Source organism: Chamaea fasciata, unplaced genomic scaffold (genome assembly GCF_029207755.1).
Source record: "Chamaea fasciata isolate MVZ Bird 193981 ecotype frontalis unplaced genomic scaffold, bChaFas1.0.hap1 SCAF_1, whole genome shotgun sequence".
Lineage (NCBI taxonomy): Eukaryota > Metazoa > Chordata > Aves > Passeriformes > Sylviidae > Chamaea > Chamaea fasciata.
Window position 1 is genome coordinate 114,389,066 of NW_027094086.1, and position 15,732 is coordinate 114,404,797.

Consider the following 15,732-nt stretch of genomic DNA (forward strand, 5'->3'; position numbering starts at 1 on the left):
TATTTTACATCCATGTAACTCACTTTCCAAATAAGCGTTAAGATTGTTCCTTACACTAGCCTAATCACTGCTCTGTGGGGGTATAATTAAAACAATCCATTATTTCCATTTAGACATGACACAATAACAGGAAAAATATGGCTTTCATCACTTAAGCTTATCTGCAAATAGAAGGACAGTCAGACCAAAACTTGACCTTTCTAACATCCTACAGCACATGTACATTTGCGACATCCAAGACTAAAATAGGGACATACTCTGTCCCCCTTCATCCCCTCAGCCTGCCAGACTAGGACAGTGCAGTACTAAGAGCAGCTCACCCCAACATTTGTGATGCTAATGTAAGTTATTCCAGTTTATGGTATATTTAAGAACTTAGCCACTATCTTTTGAGAGAGTAAATGAAATATAGAGTTTACCAAGCTGTAATGCTCACCTGAGCAGAATTTCAGTATTTTTTAATTGAATACCTGCCAGACCAAAAATGGTAACACAGTGGGGAAGGTAACATGAAAACTAAGACACTAACAATTTTTTTTTTCCTTGTAATTCACAGCACCTTCTTCACTGAGTTTATAAAATATTTTGTTCTGTGGATTTTTTTTTCCTTATAACTTTCCATCAGTGCAGTTAACATGGCAAACAGCCCTCTGCCCCTCTTACAGTCGGTCCAGCAAAAGCTGAAATCTGGGAAGGAGCACAGTGTCCCAGAGCCAACTGGTAGCAGTTCTCTTGACTATGGCTCTGAGCACACTTCCACACTGCCTAGAAGACCTAAGATCAATAAAATAAGACATTCATAAGAGCCTGGAGACAAGATGAGTACCATGACTGGAGGGCACACTTCCCAATATTCTGTTTTCCTATTCTCTACCTGCAGTAGATTTTCCTATTAAACCGTTGGAATGAGGAATGCTCATAATTTTACCTGCATGTTGTCTGTCATTACTATTCTCACTCAGAAGTGAAAAAATATGCACACACTGTACTTCAGGAAAACACATATATGCTAACAGCATTTCCTAGTCACCTGGTCTTTCTTATTCAATACCTACCTTCAGCAGTGATTCTTTTTTTCCCCAGATAAGCTACTCACAACTGACTGCAATATCCCTGCCTTGCAAACAGGAAAAACGTCAGCCGTACTTTATATAGAATATGACAAAAAGAAAGTACTCTGTTTCCAAAGAACAAAAAAAGCAACATTCAGTCCTGGTACCTGATTTCCCAAGAAACTTCTGGCAAAACATACTCTGAAAAAGTGAAGTTACATTCCCCCTATGAGGTTAGAATTCAGAAGATGTCCGGTTACTGTGCTCTAATAATTTTAGAATGTTTATATTATGAATATCCACTATTACACTAAGCTTATAATTATGCTTCATAAAATGTACCCTTTTTATTTAGGGGGAAAAAAGCCCCTTTTCTTGCTACGCTTGAGAGATTTGGGCCATTATTTTCTGAGGAATTAGGCTAATATTTACAAATACTTATCCAGTTGTCACAGTTCATTCAATGCAACCTTCCCAAACTTTCTGAAGGACTGCTTTAGTTCTCCTACCAATACCCAAAGAATTCCAAAGACACAGCAAAGTATTATTGCCAACACACCAAGGCTATTAAAAATGTAGATAACTGTGAAACTGTAAGACTACCCAATTCACTTGAAGGTCCAGAAAACCTCCAACCCGTGGCACTACTATTTCACTGAGTCACTGTGACAAGGCAGAGCAGCCATCTTAAGGAATTAGTAAAATCAGCGGTGGAGGGTTGTTGGTTAGAAATCACTGGTTTTAATTTCTTATTATTTGCACAAGTTTGACAACTGCACAGCTGCACAGAGTTGCCCCAAACTGTAATATAAACTAGGCAAGCTTTCCACAGAGTAAGTTCAATATGCTTTCCATTACTTCCCATTCTAAGGTCTGATCCTGATTACACAGACTTGTCATAAATTTTGGGAAATCTTAGTTCTTTTCCCACACTTTACCCACCAGACACAAGTTTGTCCTCCAAAGATGACAATCGATAAAAACAGTAATTTTTAAAAAGTGTGATCTGTGAGTTCAAGGGATGCTCTCTGAGAAAACTCACTTCTGACCACCTTACCCTGGGACTAGACAATCCCAGTGCGATGCGGGCACATTTTGGAAAGCTCTCATACCACCCAGGAACAGGGAGACCCTGCTGTTTCATGGCACCCCAGGCATTTGCAAACCAGTTTGCCTGATCACTGCCTTCTATTGTTTCCTGAGATAAGCAGGGCCCCAGTGAACAATTAGAGCTTTCAATAAATAATCTGTAAGCACATTCATTTGATTTACTGTTATTTGATACAGCAGTTAGTTTCAATGGGGCAGTTACTATTGATCACTTAAAGTACTACAGACAAACATGAAACACTTCCAGAACTCCATGGATTATTACTCTTTATCTGCCACTCATCTGGGTTACTTGTAATGGTTGTGAAATTTAAAATCAATAACAACAATTAGCGTTTGTTACACTCTGAGGAATGAATCATGTGAAATATGTTTTGTTACTAAAATGAAATGCTGGAGAGCTTGCAAACAGGAAAGACTCCTATAAACAGCAAAACTCTAAGACAACTTCTCTTGGTATTAGAGTGTCCAATAAAGGGGATAAAGAAATTAAATACAGGTATTTTAAATGCACACAGAAGTATACACACGATTATAAAAAGGTATCGGTAGGATTTTCAAAGGAATAAAACTTTCAACAAAACTGGTGAGAAAGATGCACCCAAATTTTCCTTTAAAAATTCCACTTCAGGTCCTACAATTTCATACTTCTTAAATTCTACAGGAGTTTTGGGTTGTTAATCATGACAGGACTTGCTCCTGTGTAGATACAGGAAAAGCTCTGACTCCTCTTCCAACTAGTTTTTACTGGAGATTACCACCAAAACCAAAAAAGTATCTAAGAAATTAATTCAAAATGAAATTAATGAAAGCTGGAAACCAATTTTTAGGTATATATGTTGAAAAACACCTTCTCTCTTCAGATTCATATAAATAAATTGTGAATCTAATGAAATGGATGGAAATAACAGTATTTTGAGATCTCTGCTAAAGTAGTAATGCTACATAATTAAAATGCAAAACAATAAGAGAAATATTTTACCATCAAACTGTAACCAGAGCTCTGTGTGAAATCATCCATTCAGAAGACTTGTTTTTCATCAATTATTTGTTATTTATCTGATGTAAATATAAGAAGGTCTAATTAAAATGTATGATTCCTTATGCAGCTTCTTGTCATTAAGACCAATGAAAGCATTCTGAAGACCATAATGAAATAATTATGTTTGCCTTTAAGAATCCTCTTCAACGACGCATGGTAGTACCACACTAAATTAAAACATCAGGAACTAAATTTCTCTTGCATCTATTTCCATTTTCACTAATTATACCCCCAAGCTTTCCAATAGACCAGGCCCTAAAATTCTTTTGAAGCTGAAACAGCCTAAGGAACAGCAACCTTTTCATAGTAATGGACTTTGAAGAAGAAACAAAGGTAACACAGCCCTGGAAGGATTAATATTTCAAATAGAGTTATCATGTGAAAATATGTGTTTATTTGAAAAATGGGGAAAAGATTGTTGATAAAAAGCCAAATATGTGTTCCAAGGAAACCAATACTGTGATTTAATCTCATTTAATTGCGTCATTCCTTCCTAACCTCTTTTTGTCAGAGTATTTTCTTGGTCTGCAGAAATATTCAAGTTAGCAAAACCATAACAAACACAGTATTGCTGGGCAGTGCCAGTGTACCATGCTGCAACTGAGCTCTACTTTCACATTTTGGTGAAGATGAGAACAGCCCCTGTGAACAATTGCAGTGTTTATAATGGACTCCATTTCAGGGAGAAAGGAACAACTATTTGCCCAAACTGCCTCCAGACATGCAGTGCATCCTAACACACAGCTCATGCTTTAACCACAAAAGTCCTGCAGGACTTCACCAAAACACAGAGAAAGGAAAGGATTCAGATAAGGAAGAGAGAAAAAACCAAAAAACACAGAAGGATATGAGTCAGCTCTGACTTCTTGCAGGCAGCTGAAGGCTTCTTTTCAAAACTTCAGGGAGATAATGGATCCTTCTTGGTGTGGTGTCAGAGAAGTGAATGTGGCAATACACACAAAGCATACAAAGATGAGCAGTTCAAATACCTAACCTACATAGCATGTGACTATGTGTGCAACTAGAAAAACACAGTTGGAATGTGCTCTCCAAATGGAGAGAGGAAGGCAGAGGTTCACTAGGGGATGAAGACTTGGGAAAAGTAGCTTGCCCTGTTAGCCCTCCCGATCAAAGACACTGAAAGACATAGGTGATTTGCCATTTGTTCTGCATTCTACAGAATGTTCAATTAGTGTTTGATCACTTAGTGCTCAAAGTGTGGAGTGAAACCAGAAAGATCTTTAGAAAGTCCAAGACTTTCCAGGTAACCTCTAAGGAGGATTTGACATATACCCTCATCCAGTAACTAATAAAATTTCTTCCCCAGCTGAATGAAAAGAGGAAACTCAAACAAACAAAGCAATGTTAAGGATTACTCTGCAAGATGAGGGGAAAAAAGGAAAAACCTCCTCAGACCAAAAATTGAAAGGCAGTAGTATGAACAATGGCTTAAAACCAAAGAAAGAACCCCCAAGCTCAGGACCTGATCTTAACAATAAAGAAGTTCACCCATGCATGGCATTTTAGCCAGTCCTTCCACTTGTGCCCTAAGCCAAAACCTGCAGGCTGGTGGATCAGTGAGGGTGGATCTCTGTGAAGGAGGGAAAGTTTGTAGAAAAGTTAGGACCTTTGATTAGAGCAATCCAGAGAGGGGTGCAAAATCCCGAGAGAGAGTCAAGCTTTGGGGAGGGCACAGGCACTTCCCTGCACTTAATCCAAGGTCCTGGGGGAAGCATCTGCCTGTCCGATCCACAGTCCTTGCCCAAGGGGAGGCCTGGGTGTCAGGTATCGCCAGATGGCACTGTGACACAGATTTCCAACTCCTTTTTCTTCATGTGTGAGCGAATGTTCAGTCTTGGAAAGACAGGCAACCCTGGTCTTGTGAGTTTTAGAGTAGAAGATGAGAATTAAAGTGGCAGAGGAGGCTGTTTCCTGCCCTGGGCTCTGCCGACAGGGGAACAAAAGTGCTGGAGGCTCTGAGACCCCCCATAAGGCAGGGCACAGCTGTGCTGTGCCTGAACACCTCTGTCCCAAATTGGTATTTATGAACAAGTGAAATACTTAAATCAACTCAGATGCTGTTACATACACTTATCATGCAAGAACCTTAAAATCCTCTTGGTATCAGCCACCAGCTGGCAGAGGAGTGATTCTGGTACAGGACTGGAAGAGGAAGGAACTCTCACAGGAGATACACACCTCTATTTGATGTGCTGCTGTGTCATCCGCCAGCCTGGCAGAGAGAACCAGCAGAGTTGGTTTAACGGCCACTTCAGGAATTACATCAAGCTGCATTCAGATTTAAAAAAAAAAATTAAAAATTGCAGGATTCAAGAGACTTTTTGTGTTTTTTAAATGTTATGGTGGGGTGGGGGGGTTTTTTTGTTGGTTTTCTTTTAATTTGTTTTGGATTGGTTTGGTTTTTGACTTTTTTTGTGCAAGGGTTTTGTGTTTTGGTCTTGGGGAAGCAGTAATTCAACCATTTCTTCCACTGTTTCTATCTTACAGGCACAAATGGCTTTCTATAATCAAAGCACCCACTGAAGGAAATCTGTGTTAAATCAAACTGTGTTTTTTGTCTCCAGCTCATGCAACACTGGTCAACCTGTTTAATTGTTCCACACCTCTGCTATGCATCTTTAAAAGAAGAATGATCCTTCTTTCTTTTTAAGAAGAGATGCTGGATGTTCACTGTGCTGAACATCCAGCACAGTGACATGAACTTTTACTGGCATTTCCTAAAAGTGCCAGTACATAAATACACCAAAGGCTCACTCATACAACCACTCTGTCTCTGAAACTCTTATTAAAATCGAGGGTGGAGGGTTGAGTGCATTTAAGTGCTTCACTAGATAAGGCTGTAAAAGACAAAGACATTCTTAGTTTGTCATTTTATTGTTCAAAGATCCTTGCTAAAAATACAATGTGAGCCTAGAGAAAAATATTATGGTTCAATGGAAAGAGATCCTCCAAACCATTAAAAGAAACTAAGCGGTGCTAAAAAAATCTCTTTGTTGCAAGACATTTCTCTGCTTTTTTTTCTTAGGGGATGCACTTAGAGGGTAAAATGTAAGTCACTGAAAGTGCATGAAACGGAAATCCTTCCAAACTATTGATGGACTCTAACATCATGTCTTCAGCAGTGAAGATCCAGAGCACTCTGAGAATTTATAAATACTCATTCAAGCTTTAACCTATTAAACCTATACAAGTGTTGCCTGCATGTGTATATTTAACTTCCATAGTTTTATAATATTCAGTTTATATATGGTATAAGCAGGGGAAAGAAAAATCACCTTGTCCAAGGGCAACAGAAGGTATATTATATACTTTGTGTCTAAGATTCTTTAACACAGGCTTGCTGGATTATATTTCCATCTCTCTTAACAAAAGTATTTGAAGAAGCTGCAAGGCTCAAACAGAACACTAAAAGAAAGTGGGGTCAGTTATATAAGGGCCAGCACTAGTTTGTTAAAAGTTTTTTTCCTACCCACTCCCAAATAAAGGGACAAAGAAGTGAACATTGTGGGAATGTGTTTCTAAACCACATGATATCCTTATCAGATTGTCATGTACAAGGGAGGTTCTCACACAGGGACCCCATGCTGGTGAGCTGCCTTGTCACATGATGCAAGTTCTACACTCCTATTCAGATTACTAAAATGAGCTGAAGAAAGCTAGATTTTCCCTCCTCCCTCCCCCCCACCCCAAATAAGCAAAATGCACAGTGACCAAAGTCATATTAATTCGCTGCCACTGGGAAAGCAATCCTGAGCAGCTGCAAATGATAAGTGAGTATATGAAGGAGATAATCTAGCTATTAAAATCTATACTGCAATTAATATCTGCTGAGCAGACTTTATTGCAGAGAAGCAAACAGAGAATTGGAAAAACCTGTGAGTCAGACAAAATACAAGGAAAAAAATTCAGTTGATTTGTAAATTTATGGAAAGAGAGTAATATATTTTTATAAGCAAGCCCTACTTTCTCATATTAAGTGTCTCTATTTTCACTGTTGATGCTGTGAACACTGTCATTGAATTACTTTTTCATGTAGTTTGGAGGAAGTGGAACAGTCCTGTAAACATTTTTAATATTAAATGAAGGTTTTAAATAGTATTTGATCATTCAAATTTATGGCCTGTTCTAAAAAGTGCTGAGGGAGCTCCTAGATGCTCAGCATATTTGGAAATGAAGCCATGAAATGTGGATTTAGGATGCTAACTTTAGGCTACTGTTCCTGACATTCTTAACTTTTGAAACACATTTGTTCATGCAACGACAAATTAGTAAAATCCAAGAGCTCTGATTATTTTTTAAAAGACAGTTAAAAATCCTTGGGTTTGGATGCAAGTTGTTTACAGATTTCAAATAGGAGAAACGGCTAGGATTACTGTGACCAAAAACTGCACAGAAGTATTTCCACATTATTTCAGTTTGTTTCTTTCATACCTGGAATATGGTTCTCATAAAAAGGTGGCAGCAGTAAGACATTACTCCTGGTTTGCCTGCTAGAAAATCCAGTTTTGTTACCCTCCTGTCTATAATTATCCTGAAGCATGGAGAAAATGATTATTCTGTTACTTTAGAATAGTTTTGAGCATTTTGTGGCTTGTATTTTCGTGGTTCCATTTGGTTTGAAAGGGCTTGGATTTCAGCAAGAAGTGGCATGGGTCACAGTGCATGGGGACAGACTTCATGCACATGAGCAAAGGTCAAAATCAATCATAGCTTTGTATTTCCAGGCCTATTACTTTTGGCAGTTTACCCTGCCAGAAGGGGCTAAAATATCTGCCTCCCAAAAGGGGTAAACATCAATAGGGGGCAGGAATACAATCAGCTTCTCAACCACACAGCAATGAGAAATGAGGGTAAAGGATCCCCTCCTCGCTGCGGCCACTTAGCCATCTAATGTTAGATGCAACATTTTCAGCAAAAAAGTTGAAAGATTTCACAGCACAGTGACTTGAAAAGGACAATAGGCCTATTTAGGCAATTATATTATGCAGGCTTTGTTATTAGGCAGCCCTGCTCAGCCCCAGAAAGTCTGGATAATCAAAAGTGTCCAAGTACAGGAAGGGGAAAAGTACAACCCCACCCTCCCGCACAGCCGCTGCCAGGACCTCTGGATTTGAAGGGTAAAGTCTATTTACCAAAGTTCCTTGGCCATTTTATACATCAACTGATATCCTTCCTCATGGGGCTGTGTGCTACAGCCTAGCAAAGCTCTGGAAAGCCCTCTGAAACCACAACTCATTTGGCCCCAGCCGCCCGCCCCTGTAAATTCACTGCTCAGAAGCTGCTGCCAGCCCCCCAGGCAGAAACTGTGAGGGGAGAGGGATGCTCCCCCCCGGCTCGCACGCATACCAGGGCCGGTCCCCACGGCCAAACAGATCTGGAAACTCATCACAGCCGTGCTCTGCTTTAGAGGTCTCAATAGGACGGGGCATAGCGTGGCCGACCGCGGCAGACAGCAGTCCTTCCGAGCACAATGTCCCTTTCACAGCCCCGCTCCCAAATCTAAATGCTGGCTGTGTAACACAGCCGCACTTCATCGGCTGCGTAAAGGGCGGTATATAAATTAGACCTGAGCAAAACCAGTCACTTGGCGTGTTTCGGGGAGGTGGGACCGTAATCCGCCGAGCAGGGCGCCTCGCTCCCCCGAGCAAAGCCCCTCGGCTTGGCCGCGCTGCGGGGCTGGCGTGACGCACACACGGTTAACAAAAACCGCTCAGCAGTAAGTAGGGATTTAACTGGATGTGAGGATGACTAACTTCGCTGTCTGAAACACTATCTCCCTCTTTCAACTCCTTAACTTCACCGTAACCCTCTTGAAGGCATCGCCTCAGAAGCCTGGCTTTGTTCTGACAAGTTGCACCTTTGCTGCACACACTCATTAGGCAAGCAGGGAGTCACCCAAAGATACATTGCTTTTCGTCCAAGCTTATCCCACCCTGACTTCACCAGTGAAAGCCTCTCATCATTTTTGTCCGCAGGAGTTTTTGACAGTGGTGCGTGTCCATTAGAGTTTTCCTGTGCCAGCAGCCGAATCAGACTAACTCCATCACAGCCTACGTAGAGAAGAGTTTTCCCCTTTCAGTTCTTTTGGAAGAAAAATATCCCCACACAATTTTTTTTTTTAAATGAAGTTTAAAACAAGCATTTTTTTCATCACATATTTCAGAGCATTAAGCTAGACGTATAAAAATTTAAACAAAGACTCTATCCCTAAGCAAATCAGTCCTAGCTATTTAGCTGTAAAGTTTATAGATGAACTTCAAAGAAAATAACCTGGTTCAAACAGATCTTGCCTTCTGGGCACTAGCAAACACACCTGCAGCAATCTGATACTCGGGAATGCAGATTACAAGTCCTTCACTTCAAAATGTTTGTTTTTTAATTCAGAAAGATGAAAGAAAATAAAGTAGTGAGCACTTTTTTTTTTTTTTTTTTTTTGGTGTGTGTGTGTGTGTGTGTGGAACACAGATGTTTCCAGTGCTGGCAGGGAATGGGAACCTGACCCAAACCTCACAATAATCCAGAATTTTGAAGGAAAACGCATGCTTTCGGGAGTCCCATCTTCATGAACTTTCTGAAAGTTAATGCCCGCTAGCCTTCTCTAGGCAAACACTTCCTAGCAAACTGAAATAAGAACTGTATGCTACGCGAGTCTCAACATCCCAGTGTGTTCTGCTGCCATGTCCATAGCTTTTGACTTCATCAATTTTTTTGTTTCTAACCCTAAGGAAATGTAGTAGGCAGTAGTCATCTGCTTGATATAATTAGCTGAAACACTGCATAATGCCAAACAAACTTACTCTTGTTTTGGGCCTGCTCATTTGTTTTTTGCCTGTTTAATTAATGAAGACTAATGAAAACTTTTTTTAATAGGCATTTCCAAGGTCAGATCTCCATTCTTTGCAGCTCCTCTCTCAGGACCTGTCCTGTTCCCACTTCCGCAGTATTCAGTTAGCTCATGTTTCACCAAAAGTTACTGATTTTCTCTCAGTATTTGTTGCCATTGTACTAAAAGGGAGCAGAATATTCTAATTTACTTAAGAAACTGTAAATTACTCATCCTTGCAATCTTAACGCTTTTGTCCTCTTAAGAACTATCCTTGTCTAATTTAATTATACCAACCTGATTTTTATCTTACGACAAAAGGCGCGAGAACGAATTACGATTAGAGGTGCAGTTGGTTCTAGTCTCATTTCTGAGTCCAGAATTTTCTTTGCAAACAAATAATCTCATTTTAAATTTACAACAATGTAACTGCAATCACATAAAACATAAAGTAATAGGAGTGCAAAGTTTGGGTGGGGGGTTGCGTTCTTGTAACACATCGTGCAATATGCAGTGGCTAACAGTTGCGTTGCAAACCCAGGGCAGGTTTTTCCTCCCACAGGGGAGAGGAAAAAAATACCACACAAGTTAAGGTCATGTTTGGGTTGCATCTTAAGCTCTATTTTTACTTTGCAGACCCTCATGGACTAGAAAACTCATGATGCTGCAGGAGTGCACTAGCTTAGTGAATTGTAACAGGATTAATGTACGGAAGATGTGCTGAATTTGGAGACCTACAGCATTCTGCCCTAAACCCTGCAATGGCAAATTTTGCCAGCATTTCAGCTGAAACCATGATACTGTCTGGGATTGTTACTGGCCTGCTCTGAGTTTGCACTATCCATGTCCTACTCCCTCAACAACCATTTACCTTTTACTCTACAATCACGTCTCTATCAAAGCGATATTTCTAAGGCCTAAGGCAATGGCTGCAGGTGTACTTTTTTTTTTTTTCTTGCAGAGCCAAAAATTAAACAACAAATTAGACCAAAAAACACCTATCCCACTTCTAACAATTCCAAATTTGATCAATTGTTACATTACATCAAATCACAGAGGTCTTCTTAAAACCAGAGAATCAGGAAAGGCTAGAGTTAGAATTAAACATTGCTGTTCTTGTCTTTATAAGCACTGGAGCAACCTTTAAACCATTAAAAGCTTTCTGGATCACAAAAATTCTAGTTCTGTCATATTTTCATGAGATGCAAGATAAAAATCTTGCACTTTGCGAGAATTTTAGTATTTCATAATCTGTTTATATATATACTCGTGCATAAACTGCTTACACTTTCTTCAAAACCGAAAACAATATTTGCTCTAAGATTTCAAACAGAAATCTTAATTTGGAATCTAACTAAATTGTTTTTCCACATTTCTATACCATTAACTTTCACAGTTCAAATTACAGCCACCATATTATGATTCAGGTTTCGGCCCGATTTTAAATTCCCATGCAGTGAAGATTAATCCTACTGCTTACAAAGTTACAAGACTGAATTCCTGGACGAATTTTCCTGTATTTTTATTTACTCTTGTTAATACGAGTTTCTTTGATTAGCTAAACTTTTCTGTTATCAACACTTGTCTCTTATCACAGGCCCTAGGCAAATGACATATTTACCACTCATTCCATTCTGATAAGGGTAATCCTGTGTTTAACTTGCCCAAGAACAAACACCATATATTTTGTTTTTAAAAATCCTGCTTCTAGGTATTAACAACATACAAGAGAAAGAGCAGGACGTTTTAAAGCCAGGAGTTATTTAAAGAATATTTCGCAAGTGTAAGCTCTTAACGACAGTATATATGCCTCCTTCTCTAGGAAAGTTTATTTAATTCCAAGTTTCCGCAATATCACCACTGAAGTTATACTAAAGTTTAAACCATGAAAGGAGGAAAACGCCTTTTTAGTAAAACATCTGGTTTGAATTTTTGTTTTTGCTAGCTGACGCTCTCCCATAGCTAGTAACACTATTTTGAAGTAAAAGCTTTGTTTCATATTTCGTTTGAAGCATTTTGAAAACAGCGCGAAGAAAAGAAATATCCCATGCTGAACTTCCAAGACTCCTTTTAATTGTAAAGACATCAAAATATTTGCAGTGTTGTAGGCTGCTAGTCACTGATTTTTACAATTCTGTTTTCATTACTCTACCCACACAAATGTCATATGGTGTCTGAAAACTTCTGAGCCGAGTGAAACACACTAACACCAAACACTCTTATATTTATTTTTCAATTACCTACTCCACCCCCTTGAAATGTCGAAGGGAGAACTCTTCTAATTCCTAGTTAACTTTTTAACACACCACAAACCAGAAATTCCCAACAGCATTATACAGTTAATGGTGTATTGAAGTGTCCGAGAGCGTGCTAAAAACATTTTGATAGATAGCCAAGTCATTTATCTAAATCACCGTCAGAGCAGTGAAGCATCCTGCAAGCTTTTAAGCATGGTATAAGGTGATGTTTTCTGGCACTTTTTGTCATTTCTCAAACTTGAAATGGGGGTGTTAAAATACTGCTATTGTTTATCATCTATGTATTTCGGCAACAAATCAAGACCCCAGAACATAGTAACACATTTTCAGAAGTGTCCTACCATTAACTCTCACTCGTCTGTTAACAGTGCATCGCTGTCTGAATCTCAAGGTATGGAAATAATTGATGGTTAAACTCAAAGGGTGTTCACAGTAAGTAGTTTTCTAGCAAAACAGCAACTTCTTAGAGCAACAAAGTGAAGAAGAAAGGTGGCAGCAAGGTCAGTACAAAGAAATATTGCCTTTTCTTCGGAAACTTATAACTACTGTCCGATTTTTGGAATGGCAGCTACCCACTGCAATTCCACATCTTTGCAAGAACTGTAGAGATCAACATTTTAATTACTTGGCTGCTCTGCTAAAATGCACTTCAAGACAACATGCATCCTGATTAGCAAATGTGCTACAAAATTAGATTAAGGGGTGGGGGTGGGGGGGGAAGCTACCACAGAGATGTTATGTAAATTCGTCTTTCACTGGTTGGAGTTTTGCAAGTATTTGCTGTATTACATTACGATTTTATGTGTTCCTGTTTGGCTCCACAACTGTTGTTAGGATCAATATGCCACATGAGAAAGAATAAACAGAAAGAAGTCCGGTGCTTCTTTCCTTTTTCCTTTCTTGCCAAAAGGAGGAAAAAAAAAAAAAAAAAAAAAAAAAAAAGCTTGCAAACCACATTTTGCACAAAAACTCACCCCACCCCTCATTACCTCAGCACTTAATTACCAGTCTTTCTTTTTTAAATACATGCAAGGAAATAAATAAAATAAATAACAACAACAATTATAATAATAGTAATTGCTTTAAAGTGGAAAAATAACAGTTGGGACCTACATTGAGCACTGTGCCGGTGTTGCCACTCTGTTTGTGCCAATCCACTGAAGCATGCTTTGAGAGCCTTCTCCTGGAGCATGCAGGAAGACGGACTCGCAGTGTAGAAATCCAGCATCTGAGCAGGGCTCACTGCTAGAACGTCCATACAGTCAAACATGATTCCCCCTGCACAGAATGCCTGCAAAAGTGCTTTCCTCTAGGTGTGGAGGAAAATGGCACATAAAAGTACACCCAACTCCATCAAACTCTGCCCCTTTTTTGGCACGTAGGCTGTTGGTCTTTTTCCCAGACCAGAATCATGAATTATGACAGACAACACGGCTAAAAGCCTGTAATTGATCCAAATGATCATTTACCATTTTCCAGGCTGCCCAGCCAATCCAGCAAGATGGGGGGATGCGAGCCGCATTCCAAGTTTTAGCTACCATCAATTTCCCCCCAAAATTTCTTGAGAGTCAGTCCAGCTCCTGGGGCGCTCGCCGGGTGTGTGCCGCGTCCCACGCCGTGCCAATCGCCCACCTCCCCGGGATAAAACAGCTCCGGTGGAGGCTCGGGATCCCCCTCGGCCGTGAATAGATGCTTCTGCCTCTGAACAGCTCACTTCCTACTACTTGTGTCACAGGGAATGAAAGATTGAATTGCCTAATATATGCGAGTGAACTTTCCGTGAACCCTTCCCAGGCTGCTAACCTTCAAATGACCCAAGCGGTCTGACATCACCAGCTCCCAGGATTCTCACACGCCTTCACAACTCCCAGCAGCCCTGCAAAAAAGCCAGGCAGGCGGGCGGGCGGGCAGGCAAAGGCGAGCCCCAGCCCTGCCGGAGTCGCCCCGCGGCCGCCGAGCGGGCGGGTGCGGACGGGGAGCGCAACTTACAAAAAGATCCAAAATAATAAAGTAATTAAAAAAAAAAAAAAAGCCAAACACAACAACGAGGAGGAGGGGAAAGGGGTGGGAAGTAAAACAGCGGTGTTTTCGGCGGTTGCAGGGAACGGAGAATTTGAAAATTCCAGCTCAATTTGCTGAAAGTTCTGTGCCCCCCTCCCTCACACACACACACACACACACACACACATTCCTTTCTTCCCCGGAGAGGCCACGAGCGAGGCGCAGGCGCTGCCGCTGCTCCACAGCCAGGGACACGGGCTTCGCCCCAGCTGCTGGGCTGGCGGGCTGGGCTCGGGAGCAGCCGCATCCTGGCGCTGGCCCGACACACGCCAGCGGGGACCCCGCTCAATGCCACCCGCGGGGACCCCGCTCAATACCACTCGCAGGGACCGTGGCCGGTGCCAGCCCCACTCCCAGCGGGGAATCGCAGGGGCCCGTCCCTCCTGGGCGGGAGCCGGGGGCGGATCAGGCCCCATCTCTCCGCACCATCCATCTCTCACCCTGGCTCCTAAGTCACCCAGCGCTCCCTGGCTTCCCCGATGGGTCAGATTTGGCACTGCCCGGGAGGCTCTGTCCCCACCACTGAGCCCGGGGCAGGAAGCAACCACGCATCCCCTCTTCTCCCTCCCCAGCCCCGCCGCCGCCGCCGGGTCCTGTCTGTCTCTGATTAGCAGAGAGGGGCTGGGGCCGCTCGTGTGGCCCCTGAGGGGCTGTATCAGCTTTCAGAGGGCTAATGAGCCCCAGCTCCCCGGGAGGGGAGAAAGGCCACGAGCTAATCCATGGGGAATAGGGCCCAGCCCATGGTGCTGAGCGGGGAGACCTCCCTGGGGCAGGCGGCCCCGGCCAAGCTCTCACAGCCACTCTGAAGGCAAGGGGCTGCTCCCACCCACTAAGGTCTGTGCTAAACCACATTGCCGACACCCCTCCCTCATGGCCGGGCTAGGTGTCAGAGGCTTCCCAAATCTGTGGCCACGATGCCACAGCTAGCCCTGTGCAGGCCCACCACTTGCGTGAAGCCAGCAGAGAGCTCGGTGCTTTTTTAGGTAAGTTACTACCTTCTCCAAAACCTTCCTCACCGAGAAGGACTCCGTGGAGGCTTCCACCAGTTCGTATTCCCATGGACAATTTTAAAATTAAAAACAACAGCCTGGAAACACTCTCTCTGCCCCAGTGGGAAGGACATGAGCTCAATAACCACATGCATGCTTTAATTTTAAACGACTAAGCCAAGCCACCTCAGCCCCAGCAGTGAGCATCAATCCAGGAGCAAGGCACACAGGAGCCTTGCTTCCCCACTCCAAGGCAAGCTCAGGTGCACAAACTAGAAAATGGAACACTTGATTATTGCCCATTTCTTGCAAAGCCCAAGATAGGAGTCGGGCAGAGAGGGACACACCGAGCAGGCATGGCACACCACTGGCGACT

The 15,732-nt window shown here is 41.9% G+C and overlaps 1 protein-coding gene across 4 annotated transcripts in view; it reads right to left on the reverse strand.

Annotated features, from left to right (window-relative positions):
- Positions 1–15,732, reverse strand: part of RARB (retinoic acid receptor beta) — a 321,133-nt gene that overhangs the window by 77,364 nt on the left and 228,037 nt on the right. Inside the window, exon 1 of one of the 4 annotated variants that reach the window (XM_066194340.1) lies at positions 13,420–14,097. The exons of the other annotated variants lie outside the window; for them this stretch is intronic. Within the exon in view, the coding sequence (XP_066050437.1) occupies positions 13,420–13,576 (157 nt within the window). The 5' untranslated portion in view covers positions 13,577–14,097. Of the gene's footprint in view, positions 1–13,419; positions 14,098–15,732 lie in introns of those variants that run through there. 4 annotated transcript variants of the gene reach the window in all.